Here is a 25,486-nt window from a genome sequence, read left to right as displayed (position 1 = left end):
TCCTCTGCTGCTGTGAATCCCTCATCTTCCTCTCAGATCCAGCGGTTTATCGCGCCTCCTCCCCCACACTTTCGTCCTCCTGTCTCACAACTTTATTCTCCCTATCTTTCCATCAACTGCTTCTTTCCGACCCTGCACCCTTTTTTCCTCCACTTCCCTTGAATCTCGCTCCTCCGGACAGAGCAGGTGAGGCTCCAGCAGACAGGTCAGTAATGGATACTTGCCATTGGGCGTCCATGAAATATGCATGGGGATAATTGCGAGCCTGAGCCTGAGTTAGAAAACAAAGGGTAATGTATCCCACGGCCCTCTCACGGATGCTGAGGGGCACAATGGAAGCGTGGACAGAAGGAATTGGATTTCACGTCAGTTGAAAGACACATATCTAATAATCATACCAGTATAATGAATTTAAACAGGTACACTTGCGTAAGTGCGTAAGTGTGTGTGTGACCTTGCGTCTGTGTGTGTGTGTGTGTGTGTGTGTGTGCAGGGTTAGCTCGACCTATCGTGTTACTGTATCAGAGGGTGTGAAGTGCTGGCCGGTGACGAAGGAGCCTTTCACCAAAACGCTCAGTCACGGCGGCACAGCAGTGTTGAGATCTAAATATCAGATGATGAAGGATAAAGACGCGTCACCAGGGCGACAACAAGAAGCCAAGATTCCACAAACTACTTCATTATAAATTGTTTTGTCTCCACTTTTTGTAAGGGCAAGTGCATGTTTACCTCAATTTACTTTTATTCTGTTAAACCATTTTGTGAGGAGCATTCAAATAACTGCTGTTGCTCCAGACTGGGATATACTGTGTGTGCTTGTGTGTGTGTGTGTGTGTGTGTGTGTGTGTGTGTGTGTGTGTGTTGAGTGGTGTCTTCAGATACTTAATGTGATTTAAGCTGGAGAGAAACCTTCGATCTACCACTATGCAGAACAAACACGTGTTAAACATGATAAAGAAAGCGTGCTGGACATCATTTGTCTCCCTCTGGACGTGCCTGAGCCCTTTGTTCACGCCAATCTAGATGACTGACACCTCAAACTAATCCTTGTCTATGTCACATTCCTGCCAGGCTGCTCTCCACGGAGCAGCGCACCTGGAAGAGAAGGAGCACTTGTTGAACCGAATCGTGACCTGAGAGGTAAAGCAGTGTTTGCAATTAGTTTGGTAAGCAAAGTGAGTAAGCAAAGTTTGCCGTCACGGAAGCCCGACGTTCCCTCACTCCAGCAGCAACAAACACAATCACGTTGCGGTTGGACTGAGAAGAGTCGGAGGAATCTGGCGCTGCAGTTGTGTACAATGTGAGGTGAGGGTGGAATCAAACACATTGATTGTCTATGAGGGTTCAGATCTTTAAATTGTGCATTACATCATTCAGGTTTGATTGATTTTTACCTCCTGTCGTACATGAAATGCTTCGAATGAACTGATCCATGGAGTCATGACTGCTTGTTCCACTTCCAACCTGATATGCCAGATTAAATATTTATTTTGATCTTTATCTGCTTAGGGGTCCTTGAAAGTTTTCTCCATTCTATTCTAGCCATGAATCCACATATGTGGAGCAAGTCATGCTATTCTTACTCAGCATTGATGCAGGAGTATTGCCTGATGTATCTGTAGGACGTAATCCAACTCCCATCAACATAAACACAGGCAGAAGCCATTTCTCTGATTGCTTTGTAGCAGTCTAGCAGAAAACATAGATGCTGCTCTTTCGGGCAGGAACACATGTGGTCCTGTCTGAACACTAACGTGAGCTGAACCCCATCTGAAGTCACAGATGCTCCGAAAAATGACACCCGATTCTCCCACATATTATTTAATGAGTTCACGGTTTCACTAGCTTGTTTTTGTCCTTTCCTGAGAAAATGAACCGGCACGTCGTGATGCAGCCATGGAAACACCAGAACAAACAACAAACAACAAACATGTTCTTCACAATCAGAAAAGTGCAATAATGTTATACCTGCTGTGAGTGTCACAATAAGTTATTCAACCATCCAAAACTGGAAATGAAACAGGCGAGAGATTAAAGTTGGGGCAGTAAAATTCCTGAAATGATGCTGCCTGAGGAAGACGCAGCAGCTCTTCCTCTGGTTGAGATGTGGAGACGTTTATTGATCTAATTCCAAACACGGCCCCAGCTGTGTTTGTCTGTGAGCGGGAACATTTGCACCATAATCAACAGATGATTTCCTGCCCTGGATCGATGAAAGAGAATGTTTATTATAGTCAATGATCTGTACAGTAACTGTGCTTCTTGTTCTGACCTATAATGAACCAATCATTTACAGTAACACACACTTTATAAGCTAAAGACCGACATGCAACAATGGGAGAAAGCACAGCGGAGTCCTTACGTGTGCTCACATCATTCTACCTCCATGTTAACTTCACTGGGTTATAAATAAACAATCCTGTGTTGGGATCACAAATCAAAGTTTCTCTTTACGTGTTTAAGTCTCATGGTGGAAAAGCAAACACGCGTGTCGACGGCGACGTCCAAGAAAGTCTGGCACAAGCCGCCACGTCTCCGCGTCCCATCTGAGCAGTCTGACACGATCCACACACACACACACACACACACACACACACACACACACACACACACACACACACACACACACACACACACACACACACACACACACACACACACACACACACACACACACACACACACACACACACACACACACACACACACACACACACACACACTGTAGTTGTGTTTTACCTGCCTCTCACTCTGGATCCTGTTTGTTTGTTGTGTCGGGTTTCTAAATCCCCTAACTGCTGTCATGAGTTGCTGGCCTGCATTGTCACGTGACCTCCTCTCAGCAGTGCAGGATCTTGAGAAAGGCTTTGCGGAATTCGATGTTGAAGGTGGTGTAGATGACGGGGTTGACGGCGCTGTTGAGGTATCCCAGCCAGGTGACGGCGCTGTAGAGAGACGGGGAGATGCAGCAGCTCCTGCAGTGGGCCTTCAGCACGTGGGTCAGGAAGAACGGCAGCCAGCAGATGATGAACACACCTTGGAACGCAGACGGGACATCAAATATTTATATGGGATTTGCATAAGAAACAGCGGCATTCAATCAAACTCTCGACCGATCATCTCGTATATCATCTCTTTTTCTCCTAACATTTTCTCTCCCACCCTCCCCGGCACATGATTGGCAAACATCCCCATGTGATTGAGGCTCGTCTTTATTAAGAAATGTAGGCAGTGCTAAAAATGAGCCCGCGCTTCCACCTGCTGTTATTTTTCTCACCGAGCACAATGGCGAGCATCTGCGTCGCCTTGCGCTCCTTCTGCTGCGACAGCCTCCCTCTCACCCTCTCCTTGGTGATCCCCCACTTCTCTCTCCCTCCGCTGCGCTCCCTCCATCCCTCGCGGCCCCTCATGCCGTCCTCCAGGGTGGGCGGGCGAGGGGTTAAGGTGGATCGCGTCACGGTCGTGGGAAGAACCGGCGCGGGTCCGACTGAGACCGACAGGGAGATCCTGGCCCGTCCCAAGTGGGAGGCGGTCTGAGGCAGAGCAGGGAGCGGAACCAGGCTCTGTTCAGCCTGCGGCAGGAACTGACCCGGTTCCATTTCGAGGGGGTGAACCACCGCCTCCTTCACCAACGTCTGACAGACAGAGAGGGAGGAGGGAGGCGGGTGAGGGACGGTGGTGCTTGGGGACGAATGAAGGTCAGGATGATTGCTCGTAAAAATGAAATGAGGGTGGCGTGATGGAACTCAGGGGGACGCTTATGGACGTCTGAGGAGAAGAGATGAGATCAAGAAGCGAGATGAGAATGTATGAGGAGACAGAGAAGCGACACCAAAACAACAGGTTCCTATAGCATTCTCCCTATAGCTTTCGCTGCATTCAAGAGACTCACCACCCGTTTGCGCTGGGGGGCAGCGGTGGAGGGTCTTAGGATCAGGGTGCACAGCTTCACATCTTCTGGTTGTGTGCCTTTATTCTGGGAGGGAAGGACAGATACAGAGGAGTGAAGAGCTTCTCATGTTTGTGAAAGTGAAACACGGAGGAGATTAGTAGTTAGGATTAAACTCTCAGCCATTTTACAAATTGATATGATGGCCGACTTCCCTCCAACTTTTAGGCACTTTAAGCGTTTTGGCATCACTTGGATGTGACAGTGTTGAAGCCTACTGCGCCGCTGGTTCAACTCAAAGTCAAACTGTTTACTTTAAGAGAAGGAGAACATTAAGCAGCTTCCTCAGCCGCCCTGGTTTGCAGCTTTACCTTCCTGTGTCGATGACCTTCTCCTGCCTCGCCTGCTCCCCGTGGTTGCAGGCCGTGTCTGTGGGGGGGCGCGGTACGCCGGCCTCGTTTGCGCAGCACCACGCAGATCTGCGCGTACACCAGCAGTGTTACGATGAAGGGAACGTAGAAAGAAGCCACAGACGAGTACACCACGAAGGCCGGGTCGGCAAAGCTGCACTTGGTGCCTTCGCGGCCGTCTAGTGGGAGGAAAGAACAACATTCCATAAACCTGACGAATGATCCCTTGTGCTTTTATCTTCCGGCTGCTTTTCTATCTTTTGCTGTTACAGAAGCACGTCTGACTTAATAGACAAAGGCTGAGACCTCCAAACTGTCTTTCTGCTGCTCTGATGTGTCCTCACTGCACTGAAACAGCATGAGAATGAACAAAAGAAGAAGCTTTCCTTTGTCTGGATAAGGAGGATCAAATATTTTTTCTTCAGCATGCAGATGGATCTTACATCCTCCCTGGTTGTGTTTGAAGAGCAACCGAGGCAGCTGATTGTCAGCTCACATATGACTTGCTCATGCTCAAGTGGTTTCTGCGAGCTCAGTGCAAACACGTTCACATCTTCACCGCCTCCTCACATCCACCGTCGCCCTCTCTACTATTCTGACAACGTCCGTCTGGAGTGAGACTACAAATAAATCAAGGATTATGTGTTCCTACAAGTCTGCTGGCTCACATGGGGCAGGCATCAGCACTCACTCACTATAACCTATGGGAAATCTGATAAGCTGCTGCGTGTGTGTGTGTGTGTGTGTGTTTGTGTGTGTGTCGGTACTAAGGCTTCTTGATTAGGCAAACATCTTTGAGTCGTGTTAAATTTCTCATCAAGGTTTGATCGTCAAATTCAGGGACAGATGGAGCAGGATTTTGAAAAGGCTGTGTTGTGTGTGTGTATGTGTGTGTATTTTAGAGAGTAGACTTTTCCCTCCGATACTTGAGGAGGCCGATAGAGGATGAAGACATATCTCTGCTGAGTAAAGCAGCTGTGGAATAAAGCAGGCAGAAGGAGCAGCTTCTGGAGGACAGACGGCAAACATCAATCTGGCCTGCAGGGTCGTTTACATAAATAAACAAGAAGCCCAATCTGTGTCGGTTTATGAGTCAATCTCCATATTACATCTGTTTCATGAAATCGCTTCTTGAACTGAGTAAACAGGAAATGTATCGATCCTAAAACCCAAAGCTGCGACTAAATAATGACTTCATTAACACGAGGTAGTGGAGAGTTTTGCTGATATTGTTGTTGTTGTTGTTGTTGTTGTTACCGGTGTTGTTGAGTCCAAACAGTAACGGGCAGGAGATGGCGAAGGAGAGGAACCAGACCACAGAGATCATCACTGTCACCCTCCTCCGAGAACTGTATCTGGTGTTGTAGAGCATGGGCATGGCCACTGCTGTGTATCTGTGTACACGCACACACACGCACACACGCAAGCACGCACACAAATGCATAGAACACGCAGCAAAACATTAGCACCCTGACCTCCCACACACTTGTGCACGGTGTTATATGACATAAATCAATACAGGGTTAATACAGATTCATGATTTGCCAGAGATTTTTATCCCGACGGCGTGTTCTCACATATTTTAAAGCGAATTCAAGCACATAGGACACAATCAAGTCCTATTTTGCCTCCGGTTCTCCCACGTAACATACCAAAGGTGTCACTCCGACTCACACACACAAAGAGGAAACACACTGGAAAAGTTTCCCAACTGGGCCGGAAGGAAGTCAGGAACTCGTCACCACACTCGGAACAGCAGAATCTCTCCTTCCATATCCTTAAACCAAATCTTAAGTCTTTCAGCCTTGTTCTGATGCCAAATGCCCGGCTGGTCATCCCGTCTATCTCTTTCTACCATGGGTTAACACTCTGTCGCAGTGGGAGGGATTGATCACCCTCTCCCTTGCTTCCCTTGATGTTTAGGTGAGGATGTTTTGCCAGACTAATTGGGCGCCCCCTCCTGTCTGACTACCTAAAATAACAAGTCCCCCTGCCCTATGGACTTCAACTGAAGTTCACTCAGAGCCCGTGGCACTTTACTCTCAAAGATGTGTCAGTCTGATGTAATTCAGTTGCAGGTGAAGAAACTCTCCCTGTTACACTTTAGACGTGACATCTCACCTCTGTATTATTTCATAGAGAAAACCTTCTGAAAACATGAAAACTGCTAAAACACCACACAGTGTGCTGAGCAGCTTCTCTGCTGTGTTCAGTGCAGTCACAGCACAGCGTTGTACTATGGGTTGTCAGATAGCAAATTCTTTGTTAAAGGATATGTGCACATATCTTATTTTTGAAGGTGTTTAAAAGTTATCCTGATTAATTAACGCACTATTCTATCGTGCTGAGAGGACAGATCCTCCTCCTGTAATGTGGCACATGGTACCTGAGTGTTGTAAATTACTGCAGTAAATATTAATGCAGTAAATTAATCTTAACTCTTCATGACATTGCCTGTAGTGAGATGTAATGTAACAGATCTTCTGCCACCACAAGCCTCGATGTGTCAGCTGGTCTGAGGAATTGCTGGACATCTGTTCACCTCCCCCCCTGGACCCAAAAGAAGGGGCATCTGCAGGAAAGCCAAATCACTGAAGTAAAGTCTCCTTACAGCAGGAGGAAGAGGAGGCCCAATGAGCATGAAGGGCACATGTAGGTCACAGTGCCACCTGCTGACCAACGCGACTGTGAGCTGCAGGTCAATGCTCACGCCGGGGAGATGGATGCATTGTGGAATCATAAAAATAAGATTTGGAGTAGTTATAGGAGAATTTTTATTTCGAATCACTGCCAGTGAGCTTTCCCACGTGTACTCAATTGATGAAGTGTGTTTTCCTCTCAAGGCTGGTGATGCCAGTAGATCAATAAATCAATAACTGGGGGGATTTGTGGAGTCTTTCTGCCAGAGGAAAAAGGCTGCAACTGGAACACCGGAAATAGATAATGAAAGTTGTGTTAGAGAACAAAAACAAAGAATCAAAGTAAAAGTGAATGGAGATTAATGAAAAAATAAATCACAAAGTGATTTGCTGTGTTATTTTGTTTTCTCACAGCCTTGGTCCGAGGGAAAACAAGGACAAGGACTCGGGAGATGATTTATCATCAACAGACTTTTTGCTGAATTTTGGAGAGAGAGATAAGCTATGCAGCAGAGCGAAGGGCGGGCAGAGGGTGAGTGCCTGATGAATAACACAAGATGCAGGGATAAAAGAGTTAAGGAGAAGGTTGCACCTGTCAATGCTGATGGCACAGAGGTTGAGGATACTGGCGGTGCACATCATGACGTCCAGGGTGAGGAGGATATCACAGTGGATCAGACTGAAGCGCCACTCTCCAACCACCTTCAACGAAACAAACACAAGTGGAAAAAGCCGGTAGATTGCATTTCAACGCTAAACGGCCACAGCGATGACAAAAAACACACACACCTCCAGGTAGACTCCCCAGGGCATGACCAGGGTGGCCAGCAGGAGATCGGACACAGCCAGGGACACGATGAGGTAGTTGGTGGTGGTCTGCAGGGCGCGCTCCCGTGACACCGCCACGCAAACCAGCACGTTGCCAAACACCACGCAGAAGATCAGGAGGACCAGCAGCACCGCATAGAAATTATAAGGGGGAGAGGAGGCGGACGGAGAGCTGGTGCAGTTGGAGGAAGTCGCGGTGGAGGTGGAGTAGGTGGAGGAGGCCACGGGATCATTGGTGATGAAGACGGAGAAATTATGTTCGACGGAGGGGAAGGTGGAGGGGAAAGTCTCATCTGACTCATTGAGTGAAGTCATGGTGTCGCTCCAGTGGACATGGCCCGTCTGAGAATGGAAGAGAAAGAAATAATCAATGACTGTGGGAACCTAGACCAGCGTCCGATCTGGAAAAGGGTTCCCAGACAGATTTGAAACAAGATCCTGCTTGTCTCAAATCCCTGTGGGGTGAAGTGGGGAGTGTTGTTCCTAGCTAAAGTAGCAGCCTTCTTACATAACGTTCATTCAGTTTCATTATAACATTCAACAACTTTGTTTTCATAATCAGAAGAAGAGCAGCTTGTTGACTGTTATCATATCAACATCATGATTTTGCGATCTAAAGGAAGGCGACCAAGTACATTACGAGCATTTTGGCAGACGCTTTTATCCAAAGCGACTTACATAGCATTACACTACCACCCTTCGCAGAGGGGGGAGCGATTGAGGGTTCGGTGCCTTGCTCAGGGGCACCGAAGCAGGGACTCGAACCGGCGACCCTCCGATTCCCAAGCGGAAGCTCTACCCACTGAGCCACTGCCTCCCCACAAGTAGTTTTCTTAGCAAAGGAATTTAAAAATTAGACAAGTTTCCCTTTACATTCTTACAATACGAAGTACAGTATTGCAGAGGACTGATACTGAGATTTAAAAATCAATATTCAATTTCCATAGTAATGATTCTACAGTCTTTGTTTGTCCTCGGTTATCTCTTAGAGGACATTGAGCTGACCTGCTCTGACACGCATGAACAAACACAATGTATAATAGCACACCAAAAGAGACCGCACGCCTCCTTGATCGGCTGATTGCCGCACGTACGGTTCAATATTGATTTGACTCGGTGGTGGACCTTAAAGGCAGTGTTGTTAAAGATCGTTCTTATGGTGGAGGTCACTCCAATCGCGATGAGGAGCAGCTGTGGAAGACAACAAAGGGGAAGGCTAGACTTCAAAGTCAAGCAGAGGAAGGGAAACTAGAAGAATAAAGGCGTCTAAATGGAAAACGACCACAACACAACCGATCACCCGTTTACAAGCCACAAAGCATAGAATGTAGATATATATGGTCTTATAGCCAAACATTCCCACTTAAAACTCTAGATCTAAACAATAGTCAGTGTAAATCCTAGTAATTACACTTCTTTACACGCATACAAAAATCTTCTGGCTTGGCCTCAACACTAGAGGATCTCATTTATCTTATTGGAGCAGCAGACAACGCAAATTGGTTTAAATCGATCTGTAACTGTAAAAGAAAGTGTGTATTTTGCGGTAATAAGACGCATAACAGGTCCCAAAGACAATTAGCCTTAACTACTGGAGAAGAAATGAGATCCTACTCCCATGTTAATAACTGATTCTATATTCACTTGCTGCGGCAAAATTCTCTCTAAAAGTGCACAAGCAGAGCAGATGAGCTGTGTGTAGGTGTGTGTGTGTGTGTGTGTGTGTTGAGCATCACACCCACGTACCTCCCCTGTGATTGCTTTATGACTTTTATTGAAACCTTCATAAAGGCAGACAGCTCATTGATCAGGGGATCAAATGTTATATTGTCTGCTGGAGCCCAACACCAGACTGCAGCATCTCTTATAAGTATCGTGTTGTTATATTGGTAAATAACACAACTAAAAATGTCTGCTGGGATATCGCAGGCTACAATATGTCAAACCAATGGCGATCGATTTAATCCCTAAATCCTCTTCTGACATTCAACATTTGCATTTAATTGGTATTGAAAAGTAATACATGATAAACCTCTATTCACAACTTTAAGACTCTATTTTGGTTCTGGTGAAATGATTTACTATCTCTTCCCCTGTGTCTTTAAGGTGACAACAGCATACCAATTGAAGCAGAGCATAATAAATAACTAAAATAGCCAATAGCTAAACTGGTTTGGCTCTGAGGCGAGTTGTGAGACAGTTTACTATCTGCACCATTAGAGCTCTATTGATTTTCAGGGAAAGCTACTGTTCAGTTTACGAGTCTCCTTCTGAAACTGGATGCAATGATCCCTGCAATGAAATGCCAATGGAATTTTACTCGTAGCCAACGAAAAGCAAAGCTACGTTATCGCACCCACAGAGGTGCAACTGTGCATACACACATTTGCGGCAGGCAGTTCCCCTGTGATGTCTTTGATGCGATTCTGCAGGTCAGATCATATGAGCTCACGTCGCCGTTATGACTCTGTATTATCCTTTCACACTCTTCCCTCGTGCTGCATTTCATCATTCCTATAAAAACAATAATCTACCCGAGATGCACTTTCATGAGTGGCGTTAAGTACCTGATTGCAATGATTACGCAGTTACACTCCCGCTGAGTTGCCAAGTATGATTGAGGCTTTCTTCATTACCTGTAAAGAGCAGAATACTGTGCCGTTTCTGTGATAGAAAACATAAATACCACCCATGTTCGGTTCATTACCACTGTGACACATCATCCCTGGTGTTTGTTCAAAGAGCTGCAGACGCTTCCCTGACTGCCCTCCTTCAGTCACAGTGACAGTGACTCTTCCCTTAACTTATAGCCTCATTAAGATCCATTGTGTTTGAGTAATGTGAGAAAGCAATGTTCCGACAAAATCCAGTCTGTGGAAACTCTTCTGAAATGACATGTTTAATGTATTACAATGCACACACACACACAAAATGACTTTGCTTCTCCATTTTGCGCTGTGTGGAATAGTAATTTTCATTGAAAAGGGAAAACCCTGTTAATCCTGCGCTTCACAGATTTCAATGTAAACCTGAGAGAAACCTGAGGCGTTTGAAGAGAAGATGTATTGATTTCAGTTCTGAAACGCACAAAGATTCCATCAATAATCAATGGACAATAACTTGCCTGGTATAAAAGCAGAAAATGGTTATGAGAGAATAAATAAGATAAATAAATAAATATACAAAAGAACATTTGTAAACATTCAGACCTATTTTCAGTTGAGATCACAAGAAAATATGGACAAAGCTGATCTTTCATTTCTCAGTTATTTACAGTGTAAAGGATGCAGAGTTCCATGGTACAAAGACTGTGTTCACTTCAACTTTATAGATCTCTACAAATGAGTAATATCTCAATCATCTCGGCTATTATTATACAGTTAGTAATCTTTATGTGGTTCTATGAATCACTGCTCCTCTCATTAAAGCTGATGACTGAGTCAACTCGCCGCCTTCACCGACTCAAACTGCTGCCTCAGTCTATGTCTGTAGTTATTTATGGGGTAAAATGCATGATGATAAATGTCCATCTTTGTTGTAATGCATTTCGCTATATTGTGGATAAACCAGAGAATTAGTCTGAGGAAAGGAACCTCTGCATGTAACCTAACCCTAACCCTAACCGCTGATCACGCAATGTGTCATGTTTACTCACAGAACAGCGGGATCCTATTAACTCTCTCCATGTACACAGCGTCCTCTGCCTCAATTGCCAATATCAATTGTTGAGTGCATGTGAAGAAAAATCACTGAGGCTTAAGGTTCTTTGTCCCTCACTGACAAGAATACACAGAAACCAAGGTGTTTGAAATGGATGAAAGCAGTGAGCCTACTTCTTTCTGAGAGATGTAATTATCATATCGTCCTCTCCTGCAGTCTAATCTCCTGTTCCTCTTTTCCATTGCTCATCTCTGTAGATACTCGACAAGTCTATTACATCCATGGCCTTCTCTGACCAATGGGAGAGGGGATTAGAATCCTTCACATTTGAACCCAGCTTTGCTCAGGGTAGAGCTGGCCTGTAATAAATCTTTCATTTCTTTCACTGAGAGGCAGAAATCAGTTGTGGCCTTTGGGAATGTGAGACTAATCAGCTCAGTGCTCCGCTCAGGAAGACAACGTTCATCTCATATATAACTGAGTGAATGATAGGTAGACTCTGTGTTTTGTCGAGTGATGTGCAGGCCCGATAATGAACAATGAAAGATCGGCCTTGTTTCACCTGGTAATCTCTCAAATGAAGAAAACCATGCAGCGAGCCAGCACAGCTCTACTCTGCTATTGATGCTATGGTGCTCTGTCAAAAGAATTCTGCATTGAAATCCCTTAATCAACTGATTAACAAAAGCTTCAGGGCCAGGGAGAAAAATCAATTAGGACCCAAGTCACATTAGATCAATCAACCCGGAGGGGCTGCTGCCAATCTGCATTTTTATTCAGAGCAATCTTTCATACTCTCCTTTTTTATTAAAATTCATTCATTAGGGTGAAGACAGAACAAAGCGATTACGGAAATTAATAAATCTTAGAGCCAGTTTAACTCCTAACTCACACAATCTGTGATTCATCTGGAATTTTATATTTCATCCTTAGTCTTTTGATTATATGTTTCTTCTGACTAATTACAAACTCCACCAGTGCTGTGAGCAAATCACACTGGATTGAAAGACGAATACACAGTTATCAAATAAATGACAAGAATCTTCCATCACTGCATTTGTAAATGTTTTTCCTCTTATCTAAACAGAAGGAAAGTCATTTTATGTCATTGCTCTGATGTTTCATAGGACAATTGTTTGTTTCCCACAATAAAAGTAGATAATGAATTTTATGGATGTTTGGATATAAACACAGTCAATTCGATGCATTTTAATCATGAATAGCAGAAACTAAGCGACGTGGTAAAGTTTTTAGAGCTTTGCAATGTAAAATACATCCTCAATAAATCTTTGGATAAATCATTATTAGCAAACAGTTTCTCACATTTCTGACATAACGCTCACAATCTAAGAGCCATTTCAATGTGTCACTACTCCAGACATTTTAAATCACTCACCCTCTCCCAGCAGTGGAGAACCAACACCGAGCGACACACTGGCTTCTCGCCTGCCTGGGTCAACTCATTTACGGCTGACACTCCCACCCTGACCTCGGTGAGTGGAGGTCCGACAAACACGCAAACACACAGCGGTCGCTGCCTCTTGGTGATAGTTACTCCCACCTTCTCTCCTCCTCTCCGCCGCTGGTGGAAGTCACAGCCGGGGTCAGAGCAGCGGGAGAGTGATGGAGGAGCAGCGGAGCGCCGGAGCACCGGTGGAGGAGCAAAAGGAGAAGGGGGAAGAAGGGGAAGAAGAGGAAGAGGAGAAGGAGGTCACGTTGATTTCCTGTTTGGATTTGTTGCCGCGTGTAGAAACATTTCTTCACAGCAGCGCTCGAGACAGACATGCGGAATCCCATTGGTCGTATTTAATCTCAGTGGGCGGAGCTAATGAGGGCTCTTTATATCGAAGGTGGAAGTCTATGGACGCCCCAGCACTCTACAGTGCAGACAGGAAGGAGTGGAGGCGGTATTTTGTGTGAATAAAACGTACGAAACGGAGCCTCGAACCGGTGCATCAAAGCAGGTTCCCGCAGCGCCCGCTGACTTTATTATTAAGAGGTCGGAACTGCGGGAGAAACGCTAATTGAATGGATGCAGTTAACACTATCACACGCTAGGGGGCTCAAAAGGCCCATAGTGCTGCGAAATAATTTAGGCTGGTTCGCTGTTTGACCTGCAAGCCCTTGAAATTGTGAATTGTCTGGAAGTTTTCCTTTTACTTCATCATATACACAGAATTAATTAAGAGGACTTCATTTGATCGATGAGCAGGCTAAAGGCAACAAAGAAGAAACGGCAATTGACCTCTTGAAGTAAGCCATGGCTCGTGTTGTGTAAGTAAATGATAGAGGGTAACATAGCCAAAAAATTCGGCCAAAAGTCAAACATCACACAGTGCGGCAGTAATTAGAAGGATGAGAAGCGGAATGAAATCAGGATGCCATTGATGTGGACTGTCAGTCAAGGTCATCGTGAAGCTTCACTGTGATCAAAACGGTGAATTAAGGCTCATTAAATCAATCTGATTGGACGGGAAACAGGCAGAAGCCGTGGAACCTGGAGAGATCAGACATGTCAGATGGGAAAAAACAGGTTGATGTCAGGTGTATGCTGAAATTGAACCAGTTTCCTCCAGGTGGATGTCAGTCTTTGTGAAGATGATCAGCAGCAGGATGAACAGACACCTACAATGAAAAAGAAGAGATTTTCCTACGATCTCTTTTTCCCGCTCCCCAATACACGTTCCATCTTTCAAATGTCCCCGTGACTAGAGAGCAGAGGATCCAGAGGCTTCAGGGCACAAAACAGAAGAGGTAAATTGGAGAAGGAGGGAAAGGCTATAACAGAGATGGAAAGAAAAGAGTAGTCAGAGTGGCTCTCAGGCTGCAGATGCAACTGTCTGCAGTTAGTCAAGGATGAGAGCAGCCAAGGACAAAGACAGTTTAATGAATCAAAATTTGCTATTCCGTTAATTAAAAATCCATTTATTATTTAGACAAAATAATTAAGTAGAAAGAAAAAGAGACAGATATCAGAATTAAAGAAGCCAAATATGACCAAACAAACGGATAACAGCCGATGGTACGACCCGTGAGCCTCACATGCAGTCGGGACAACGCATCTCTCACAGCGCTGCCAACATGAATAAAATCTGAACAAAAGACTCATTAAACTCCACACAAATCAATCACTTCACCACTCAGAAATGAACAAAATAGAAAGAAAAACCCGGTCCCTGGACTTGGATATCTCATGCGTTCCATGGCGGCTGCCTGTGTTAAATAACTGGATGTTTTCTCCTGACTTCTGGCTGGTCTCTTGACAGTCTGCCTGCGACACGTGTCAGAGTGTTATCAGTGCTGCTGGCAGTCAGGATGCGCGAGAGCTCATTTCTAGACGGAGCCTGAGGTAGCAGAGGTGAACATCACCGAACTGCAGCACAGAAACCAAACTAAATAAAGAAATCAGACAAGTCCTGAATCTGTAAGTGTGTGCTCCACCCCCAAACCAAAGGCAGAGCTGCACACTACTGATGATGATGATGATGATACTCCCTGGCCAAACTGAAGAACAATCCAAGAAAAAGAAAACTATTTAAACAACCTAAACCTAATTCTGCCTTTGACCTCCGGGGAAACTATTTAAATAGAAAACATTTTTTCCATTTTGGCCAAAAGGTCAGAGAAGAACATCTGCTGTGAATTAATCTCTTTAATGGACGACTGAAGACATTTAGAGGAAAGCAAGTCTAAAGTCAAAATGGAGGATTTATCAACTATAACTGGACTATTGCTTTGTTTGTCAGAGGCGGAAAATAAAATGATACAAATGCGTCTATGGCTTTCCTCACTGTGTGTGTGTGTGTGTGTGTATGTGTGTGTGTGTGTGCGTGTGTGTGCGTGTGTGATTCCCGTTTTGTTTTTCAAGAGGCAACAGTGAAGCGCTGGTAGGGCAGCAACTTTTGTCGTTCGTTGATCGCGTAAATCCATGCGGGTTTGACAAAGTTGAGATTGCCATTCTCCATTAAGGCCTGTGATTGGATGAGAGAGAGAGAGAGAGAGAGAGAGAGAGAGAGAGAGAGAGAGAGAGAGAGAGAGAGAGAGAGAGAGAGAGAGAGAGAGAGAGAGAGAGAGAGAGAGAGAGAGAGAGGAAGGGCAGGAGGGAGGGAGAAAGAGAGAGAGGGAGGAAGGGCAGGAGGGAGGGAGACAGAGAGACAGAGAGGATTTGAGCTCTAAGAGTCCTTTATGGCTTTAAGCTCAGCCATATTTCCTATAAGAGAGGCCTTAACTCACGTCTTCAAAGGAGTCCTGCCATCCATCGCTGGTCACCACAAAGTGCACCTTGTCCGTCATGTAGTCCTCTATCACTCTGATGGAGAGACGGTCAAAGGTGCAGTCAGGCGCTGCATTTATCCCCACAACAAAGTCAAACTAAGTTACTCACACGACTACAAAACAAAGCCGCCTTACTCACCCTTTGAAGGCAACGATGTACCGCAGCAGGAGGCGTCTCTCGTTGTTGGGGAAATTACCATAGAGGAAAAAGTGTTTTCCTGTCAGGAAGTCTAGAGGGAAATAAGAAGACGGTGAGAAAAACAAGGAGGGAAATGGCAAACATACAATTTGTGACTGAGAAAAGTCCAATCAGTGCAGCGAAATGAGTTTTTGTATGTGTGTAGCATTCCAGACAGGAAGAGATCAATAAAGCTGCTTGATTCTCAACCAGCAAAGGAAGATGAAGAAAGAAAGAATGAACAGGAGCAGACAGAGGGAGACATGGTGGGGACATGGTGGAGACATAGGGGGGACATGGTGGGGACATCTACCTGGTAGCTCAGGGATGGGGTGCTCCTCCTCAGCCTCAGCGTCTGTGTTTTCATCGGTTGAGCCCCCGTATGGGTCCTCCTCTTTGACCACCGTTTTCCTTCCTGTCGCCTTCTGCTGCCTGCTCTTGTTCTCCACCCTTTCACAAGGACAAACAGACTGTTGCAAAGAAGCCGGCAAGGCTTTGATCGTATATAGATTCCCTTACTTAAACTTGTGTCTTTGTATGAATAAGATTACTCGTGGCTGTTATGAGGATCAATCAGGATCAGACCCCTTTGGAGCTGCACAACTTTAATGTTTTGTCACTTCATCAAGCCGAACTCTTCCAAAGTTCAAACATCCTTCACTGATTGAGTTTGTGACTCTGGAATTCTGGAGGCCACATCATGTTTCAGATGACAAAAGAAACCGCAGACTGGTTGCTACGGTGAAGTACAAAATCGAGCTCCAATCAGACATAATCCAAGTTGAAGTGGAAAATCGGGGCAGAGTTTCAGCACTAAATTCGGCAACTCAACAACCTAGCGTGTAAATGAGAGCGTCTCCTTTCACCTCTGCAGCTCGTCCTCTGTGTCTGCAGCAGAGTCATCACCGTCTGCTGTGAAGACGAAAACAGGTCAAGTCAGAAAACAGGTTTAAAATCAAAAACCAATTTCATCTTAACTTTGTGATTTATTTGAAAGGTTTGACTGAATAAAGCTTCATTTTATTCTTAGTATGCGATGTTCATGCTTATGAAAGTCTATCTTTTCCATTTCTTTTTAACGTTGTGAATAAATGTGAAGCTTTAATTGCTTCTTAAACTCTTTAAATGTCCGGCCTTTTTTCTTTTTCTTTTCATCTTTTTGTGTAAAGCTTTGAGTCCTCGTTGCATCAGAGGTGAAACATAAATCGTTTTCTTTGGAGCACCTTGCTTCTGCTGAATGTTACAGCGATTTTTGTTCAGCTTTCAACCTCTGGTCGTGACCGGTGAAGGGGTATAATCGAGTTTCCTGTATTATCACATTTGTTTTCCGAGACAATATGGGTTTCTGGCGCTGAGAGGCAGCAGTACAAACAAGAGGTCATTTCAGTGGAACATGCAGGACATCAGCTGCTCAAAGACGAGACTGGGAGGTGTAGGGAGGAAGCTTCTGATTGAAACTCCTTGTTTGCATTTTGCGGGTCAGTGTTACGCACGTCGGCTCACTAATGCACGCCGCCGCTTTATTTCTGGCCTCGCATTATCATACAAATGAGAATCATGCACAAGTCCCTTCACAGCGATTGCACCTCCCCGTCTTCCGCCTCCCTTAGAGTTGTTTGTGCGCTTCGTCCTTTCCGCCATCCTCCCTTTTTCAAGTGGCTTATAAAAGTGATCCCTCTCGTCTAATCCCTGTGCTCCCTGCGTCCTCCCTCTGCTCCTCTCAATTCATCTGGCCCTCTTCAGCTCCAGTGCTACGCTCTCCACCGCCATTCATTTGAGTTAATGGCAACAAGTCGCTTCCCATGACTCACAGCCGTGCACACTTCAGCTCTAGGACCTTTCCCATGCAGACGAATAGAAACGCTGCTCTATTGTGTTCCGGGAGGAGTGACTCTTTATTCTCTCAGCTCTCCTGTTAAAGAGAGCAACCACAGTGAGGCATAATGTGCAGGCTCAGAGAATCACCAATGATTTGATGAAAAAAAGAAGGGAGAAGTAGAACCCGGGCCTCCTTTATGAGCTTTAGCAAAGGTCGTGTCAAAGAGGGTAATAAAGATATAAGATCAAATAATATTTAGGCAGGAGGCAATAAAATCCAAGGTGTTACAAAACTTCACCTTTGTGCAAACATCCCATGAGAACAATTCAAGCAGCTTACATGATGTAACCTATGACAACCAGGAGGATTTCACTTGGAGAACATTGGTTTGCTTCTTTTCTGCCTGAGCCCTTTAATTGAAGTGCCTCTTTGATCTCTGCTGTCATTCTTCCATTTCCTCCATTTCACCTTCTCAAGAGGAGGACAGGCCACTTCTTTCCCTATCATTTCATCCTGTGTGTGTGTGTGTGTGTGTGTGTGTCTGTCACACATGGACAGACGACCTTAGTCTCGCCTTGTAGCTACCTGTCAAATCAAAAAGAGAGGTTTGTGGTCTTCGAATAGGCAAAGACGGTAATGAGCTCAGCACACACCTGGCTCGTCTACGTCGGTGGAGCCTCCATAGTCGTCCTCGTCCTCTTCCTTTGTCTTTTGCGGCGTCTTCTTTGGGGTGACACGTGTCTCCTGCTTCCGAGGAGTCTGGAAGAGGAGCATTCAGAGGGTGAAACGGGTGAATCGCTCCGTCACTTTTTGCGGCTTTGTGTGACGGGAAACACTTTACCTTCGTCCTGGTTTCCTCTTCGCTCTCGTCGTCCACCTCCATCTCGCTCTCGGAGCTGGACTCTGCTCCATCCATCAAGTACCTGGAGGAGGAGGAGGAGGAGGAGGGGGAAACAAAAAACGTGTCAAGATGATTAAGAGTCACTGCAAAGAGGGAAGAGAACACAATGAATCTTGCTCCTTGTTAGTCTTACTTGCACAATGTTTGAAGCCACAAGAGACAAGCAGGTTGGGAACAAAGTTTAGATTTCTCTCCACAGAGTTGTACATACTTTAAAATGTAGATAGTTAAGTGAAACCAATCTGACTGATTCTTTAATTTGCTGGTTCGAAGCTTATTATGAATTCAGGTCGAGTGTGTTGTGTTCTGAGTTGTATACAGCTTCAGCTCGGGTCTGATTGGTCCTGTAAGAGTAAATTGGAAATAAATAGCTTTTTTTGTATTCCAGTGGGATTGGGATAAATAATGGCTGTGTGGTTTATTGGGGGCAGTTGTTGCTTTATTGCTAAAAAACAGATCCCCATTTATGACTTCTATTCATCATCAGAAGCTGACAGCCGGAACAAGATTGATGACATTTGCACGAGGGAATCATCTTTAATCCTCTCGTGTTGCTTTGAGGAGAAGTGCAATTCGGTGAAAAGGCTCTTGAGCCGAGTTGAGATGTGAAGAAATAGCCGTTGTCGTTTCAAAGTTACTTCTGAGAACTGTTTTATAATGTTTATGACTCTGAGACAAGTACAACATCCTTTTTCACCGAGACGCCGTCTGATTAGAAATCATCTGTCCAGCAAGGTTAACATGGCAGACCACTGATACACACACACACACACACACACACACACACACACACACACACACACACACACACACACACACACACACACACACACACACACACACACACACACACACACACACACACACACACACAATCTACTTGGTGGAGTAATAAAGGTCGATCTGTAAGGATTTCTGTAAAGGTCAAGAGAGTGTGTGGAGAAATTAAAGGTCAAGCATACTCCTACCTAAAGGGGCCACAAGCTGCACTTACTGCTTGTAAAGAGTTGATAGAAATCAGACGGAGATCAGTTTAACTCATGGGGTTACTACAGCAATTTACCCACTAAACCTAATCTGCCTATGAGCGGCTCTATGATCCTCCAGCATGGTGAATGTGGAAGGCGAACTTTGAGACCTGAGTAGGACACTAAATACCCCCCAGTCCCAGATTTTGATCGGTGAGGGCAGAAGGATCCGACATAAACGAGCATGACATCGTTGCTGTACAGCGAGGCAGCCGAACGGGCAGACTGAGTTTCGGACGTCAGCGCCGCGTCGCCACACGACACCGACATCACAGAGGAACAAGAGCGGACCCTGCTGGAGACTGATGGATGACCTGAACGCAGAGTGTCAAGAGTCTCTAAGGGTGGATTTATCCCATATGGAAGAGAATGAAATACTGGAACTTTCACAGTCAGCAGTAAATTTTCTTCTTAAAAGGAGTTCAGCTCGAGAAAAAGACTTTGAGAACTATTTTACTGCGACTTACACGCACGCTCGAGCTTTCTCGAGCTTCCTGTCTGTGGAGCCTCACTGATTGGATAACGACGCTAAATAATGACAGCGTTTCTGGGGGGGGGGGGCGCTTGGCGGATGATCTCATTAATACATCCAGCGCGGATATGAGGCCGCGCTGCTTGCAAGGCAACTCGCTGAACGGAGAGCATTTGCCAGCAGGCGCTTAGTAACGAAGCAACAGTTTGAGAGCGTGTGCGTAATTTGTTTGGGTACTTGTCATCATCAAAGTAAGTGGTCGCTTTAATTACCCATGGCAGATGCTGCTGTTAAATAAAAGATAGATCATCAAAGCTGCGCACTCCAAGGAGCGGCACAATGGCGGGCAGGGGGACGGATGATTGTGACGGGGGCGCGGAGGAGGATGGAACCTGAGGCCGTCACCACAATCGCATACTGACAGAATTATGGCACACACTCCAATAGCAAAGATTGAATATCCTTTTGCAATATTTAACCGTCCTCCATTACTTTCCAGCTTTCTGTCCCGCCTCATACTACTGGCTGAAGCTGCCAGGTGAATCCTGTCACATCCTAACTGTACGGTACACCTTGTGTCTCTTCTCCAGATGTGTCAAAATGCCTGACTTCCTCCAAGACGCACAATGAGGAGGGATGTAAATGAATTGGGTCCTGATCTGCGTAAGAATACAACTCACCAACTGACTGATGGTACAGATGCCTATTTGGGGGGGGGGGGGGATGTTTAAATCCTGCTGGGAACTTTTTGGAAGGAAGATTTGGAAAACTATGGGCTGTATGCATACGAGCACTTTATAAATGACTATATGGAGCAAAGAAAAACTCTTCTGTTGGTGGAATGTGCCGCTGAGACATCCAGGCTCTGCTCACCTTCACTCTGGGCTATTCAGCAAAACACTGTTCATCCGTCACCATAACAAAGCATCTGAGCTCGCTGTGATGGCACCACAGTCCTGAGACTAAGACATATGCGATAAAACTGGATAACCCAGCACGCTAAGATTGGTAGCCAACAGATTCCTCCTCCGGGCCAGACGGAGGTACAGTATAAAGGAGGGAGGAAGTAACACACATACTTTTCCAATTGACTTGGATCCTACTTTGCCCGGGATGAGAATTTTATCGTTCTTTATCCAACAGACGGAGAATAACGAGGAGCGCCCTCCCTGTAATGACGCATGTAATCAGAGGGCTGCTGGAACTGGCAGGCGTGAATTTATGACGACAGCCGGCATCAGCTCAAGGTTACAACGTTCTCTCTGACGGGTGGGCGTTGCTGCTGTCAAAGGGGTTTCTGTAGGCTTCAATCAAGTTAAGTGCTGCATGCAGGCCGTCATACCCGCGGGTGGAGATCTGGATTATTGGTGTAAAAACGAACTAAAATGAACATCACGCAGTCTGTCCTAATTCAGCAAGATCCTCTGGGAGGAAACCAAGCATTCATTGTCCCTGAGCAAGGCACTGGAAATCCAAATCTGCTTCCTGGCTCACCTCTTGTAAGAGATCTTCTGCTTCCTCTTGTGGCAGTCAAGCACCCATTCCTTCCGCACGATCATCCCCCCGGCTGATTTGACTTGGCTGTACTTGGGGGTGTTGGCAAAGGCGCAGCTGGAAGTCAAAGGGTCGAGAGAGACATTATGGTGCTAACCCAATAGGCAGACGAGGGTGATCATGTGCTCGTGCAGCGGGAGATTAGAAGCAATCAGAGTGAAGATTCAGGGGAGGGAGGCAGTGGAAAGGATCCCTCAGCACCTCAGCTTTATGATTATGCAATTATGGGACTAGCACTTACATCAGGTGTGTGGCGTCTGGCGTCCAGTCGGGCCGATACTTGGCTCCCATGTCCAGAGCCTTTTCCCTCAGATCCCCTCTGAAGGGATTCTGGAAGCCGCTGAGCACAAACACCACCCCCTCCAGGATGCGTTTGGAAGGCACCTGCTCCGCGCTCTGGGACTTTGGCTTGCTTTGCTTAGGCTTAGGCTCGGGTTTAGACTGGCTCTCCCTCTTCTTGTCGTGGGACTTCTGTGCTGGCGAGGCTGCGGGGAGACAATTATGAAAAGTCGGCAACACTTCCTCCAACGCAATGTAAGCAGGAAGACCTCGGACCCTGCATTCAAAGTTGAGTCTTTCGAGCAAACGTGCGTGCATGCGTAGGTCACCTTTGGCCGTGCTGGGGCTGGGCGCGCTGGCAGGACTGGGCTTGTGTTTAGGGGTCACGGCTTTGCTCTCGGGTGACACACTTGGGCTGGATTTCTTGGAGGGAGGGGGACCCGGAGCAGCCTGGCGCTCTTTGCTGAACTCAAATTTTCTCTTGACCGGTGGCTTTGAGGAAACAGAACAAAAAACAAGTGAACAAGGTGGTTCTTTTGTTTTCATCCTCACCGATCAGGACAAATGCTCGAGGGAGACGTTGGAACACGCAGAGGCAGCTTTGTGGAAGCAGACACACATTCAGACGAGGAGTGGAACGTCCGTACCTGTGTGGTGGCAGAGTTGGAGGCGGTGCCTGAGGAGGGTGCGCCTCCGCCAGCTTGCAGGGCAGCGGTGGCATAACTCAACTTCTCACTCTGAGGAGACGCTGAGAATAAAGAGCGACAGACAGAAGAGTGGCTTGATGAGAACAAAGCAGCACCGTTATGACAAATGAGTCTATAAATCACAGCCTTCCTCCTCTCTCCTGAGGCGGTTGAGCAGCTTTTAATAAAACTTTACTACGGCTCTGGAGGCTTTTCATTTTTCAACTTGAATAAAGTTTATTTGATTAAAGGGAGCCAAAAGAATTTAACTTGGCTTCAGCAGCCAGTCGGAGCAAACTAAAGGGCTTTACCTTTGAGTGCAGGGCTGGATTTTGTCGCAGTGTCGCGGCTGAAGAAGAGGCTGCCGGGCTGCATGCTGGGGCCGGATGAGGGTGACTCGTCCTTCATCCTGAACTGACCCAGCTTCGTCAGCTTATACCGGGAAAGAAGAATGATTTAGAGACTTAGAGACTTTGTGAAGTAGGATTTCTCTATAAAATAGGTCCTCAGTCCTCACCGGGGGGGTCGCAGGAGAAGGATCATTTTTGTCTGGTGGTGAATGAAACGTGATGAAGGCCAGCCCATAAGCTATGATCTACAGAGAGCGAAGACAAATTCCTCTTTTAATTCATCTGAAGCAGAACATATGAACTTTGAAGCCTTCAGACCTTCAGTCCAGGCCCGGGACACAGCTGCTCTACCTTGCTGTATGGCTGGCTGCACACAATCTTCACTCTGTCCCACTTCTCCTGCGCCGGGCTCTTCTGCAGCTGGTTGGGGCCGAAGAAGCGCACGCGGTTTGTGTTGGTGCCGTTGCGGCTCTCTGTGGGGGACATGAAGGAGGACGTAACCAGGAGAACCTAAAAGGACAGAGAACAGCATCCAGAGATCATATTAGAATGTTGAGTATCAGTAAATGCACTGAAGCAGATCCGCTGGTTGGTTTGGCCTTGGTACCTCATAGTCTTGCTCTCTGACTGCGGACGAATTCCCCACTAGCACCTCCACGAACGCCGAGCCCTCATTCCCAATATCGATGCTGTGAACCTGCTCCTCCTTCTCCAACTGAGAGCCAAGAAAAGAAGACAGCCTCACAAATCATTACTTATGTATGGAGCGAATCATCCATTTAACACGATTACTGTATGACAAGTATTCCACTACATTCCAGTTCAGTCAAAACTTTATATTTATAAAAACAGAGAATATGGTGACGTCCCTTGAGCCCCCTTGTGCGTCTACCTGGAGGATGACGGATGTCTGCTTCTCGCCTGGTTTGACTGCCTTCCACTTCCTGTAGGTGTCGGAGCTCAGCAGGTTGTCAGCTTTGTGCGTCTGTCGTAGATTAATGGCGACATAAGTGGCACGTAACACAAATTGAAGATGCTCACTTAAAGGAAACCTGTGCTTAAAGGGAGATGCCACCAAATCTTAAATGGAGGCCAATTCAACATGTGTGTGTGTGGAGGCATTATAGGATTATGTAGCTTCCTGTCGTACTTGAGTAAATAAATAAACTTTGTTACATTCAAATTTCCTCCATTCAAGAAGATGATGGAGACATTTCAGATGCTGATGTCCATTCTACTTACACATTGAACGTATTTTTGTTTTGGATAACAACTGTACAGACTTTCAAAGTAAAAGTATGTCTTGTTCCTCAAAGCCTCAAAACAGCGTGTTTGTGTAGTAATTACATCTAAAATGTATAATCTCAGCCAAAACCCAACGTGTTCAAATACAAATCATGTACAGGTGAGAAGCAGTTACCCATCGTTACAAAAAAACATGACTTTATTTTGATATAGATAGGTACTTCATGCCGAAATTTTTTTTGTGGCAATTGTTTTGGTAACATTTTGGCTTTTTGTTCGGGTAATCCCTTCATAAATGAATTACACAGTGGATTTAGCATCATAGTTTGGACCAAAGCAGTGATTAGCACTGCTCCGGTGTCATAGAGGGGCGGTTATGATGGCTCACACGCACAGCGCCCCCTGCAGCCATAAGAGCCTTTACGCAGCTGTCTCCACAGGCTGCACAGTGGCGCCCCCAATAACAAATAGACTACTTCTTTCCTTATTTTTTCTCTTTAAAACATAACTATATAAGTGCCAGGGTAGAAACTTACGTGATCCTCGCTGCTGCAGGACACGACGTGCTTGACTTTGATCTCTGGCATGTTGCTGCAGATGAACCCACGCGTTTAGCCTCTGTGGAGTGAAACTAACCCGGCCTACCAGAACTGGCGAGCCACCAAAGCGCAGAATCCGACCGGACTGCCACCAGTGTCATCAACTGGACCGCGAAAACTTTGTTTTTGTTCAACAAACCAGGGGGTGGCTAATGCAATAGCATGCTAGCAGACAATAGACACAGAGTAGTTCCCCTGCCTGGTTGTTTAACACACGGACGCGGCTCTTATGCACGGATGTCTGTGTGTGTCATGTACTTCAGACATACTCGCTTAGTCTCGTGCCGATGTAAACACCAGATCATGCAAATTAACGCGTTCAATTTTAATGTAAAAAGCGTCGGGATATGAACTCATTTTCCCACCAAAAGCCTGACTTGTGTCGCGCTATGACATCATTTCCGACTGCTAGCATCACAGCCAATGAGCGTCATGCGACTTTCTTCTTCACTGGTGTTAATATTGTAGCACCAACCGGCTCCACGCTCCTTCTCTTCCTACAGGTGAGTGTTTGTATGACATCACACTGCAGCGTCATCAAATCGCTACAGATACTTAGATTTTTACAGGAAATTTTCGATAATCACTTGAAGAAATGTATATCAAGCATCGGATTATATTGTTGCAGTTCCTTATTCTCATTATTTCCAGATATCATTTTTTCACAAGCAGTC

General features: G+C 45.8%; 2 protein-coding genes across 3 annotated transcripts; both read right to left on the bottom strand.

Annotated features, from left to right (window-relative positions):
• Positions 1 to 1,839: 1,839 nt before the first annotated feature.
• On the bottom strand, positions 1,840 to 13,131 carry drd2l (dopamine receptor D2 like). Its single transcript, XM_076148593.1, has 8 exons — positions 12,823 to 13,131; positions 7,728 to 8,108; positions 7,531 to 7,640; positions 5,557 to 5,693; positions 4,261 to 4,478; positions 3,893 to 3,976; positions 3,278 to 3,635; positions 1,840 to 3,036 (listed from the first exon to the last, which is right to left on the bottom strand). The coding sequence occupies exons 2-8, from the start codon at positions 8,079 to 8,081 to the stop codon at positions 2,840 to 2,842; spliced, it is 1,458 nt and encodes a 485-aa protein (XP_076004708.1). The 5' UTR covers positions 8,082 to 8,108; positions 12,823 to 13,131; the 3' UTR covers positions 1,840 to 2,839.
• A 1,204-nt stretch (positions 13,132 to 14,335) lies between these two features.
• On the bottom strand, positions 14,336 to 25,218 carry xrcc1 (X-ray repair complementing defective repair in Chinese hamster cells 1). 2 transcript variants are annotated; one of them, XM_076148560.1, is made up of 17 exons: positions 24,750 to 25,218; positions 23,861 to 23,953; positions 23,576 to 23,683; positions 23,320 to 23,478; positions 23,136 to 23,213; positions 22,930 to 23,050; positions 22,580 to 22,680; positions 22,262 to 22,424; positions 21,895 to 22,138; positions 21,594 to 21,710; positions 18,540 to 18,621; positions 18,352 to 18,457; positions 16,746 to 16,791; positions 16,193 to 16,329; positions 15,841 to 15,931; positions 15,660 to 15,735; positions 14,336 to 15,397 (listed from the first exon to the last, which is right to left on the bottom strand). In XM_076148560.1, the coding sequence occupies exons 1-17, from the start codon at positions 24,798 to 24,800 to the stop codon at positions 15,290 to 15,292; spliced, it is 1,881 nt and encodes a 626-aa protein (XP_076004675.1). In that variant the 5' UTR covers positions 24,801 to 25,218; the 3' UTR covers positions 14,336 to 15,289. The 2 variants fall into 2 exon arrangements, with proteins under 2 accessions (XP_076004675.1, XP_076004676.1); XM_076148561.1 differs by having other exon boundaries at positions 16,746 to 16,788.
• Positions 25,219 to 25,486: the final 268 nt, after the last annotated feature.

The sequence above is a fragment of the Genypterus blacodes genome, unplaced genomic scaffold, assembly GCF_046128005.1.
Source record: "Genypterus blacodes isolate CSIRO-AG114 ecotype Tasmania unplaced genomic scaffold, CSIRO-AGI_Gbla_v1 ptg000040l_1, whole genome shotgun sequence".
In the NCBI taxonomy this organism is placed as follows: domain Eukaryota; kingdom Metazoa; phylum Chordata; class Actinopteri; order Ophidiiformes; family Ophidiidae; genus Genypterus; species Genypterus blacodes.
The sequence above is the reverse complement of the archived record's forward strand: the minus strand, read 5'-3'. Positions and strand labels throughout refer to the sequence as shown.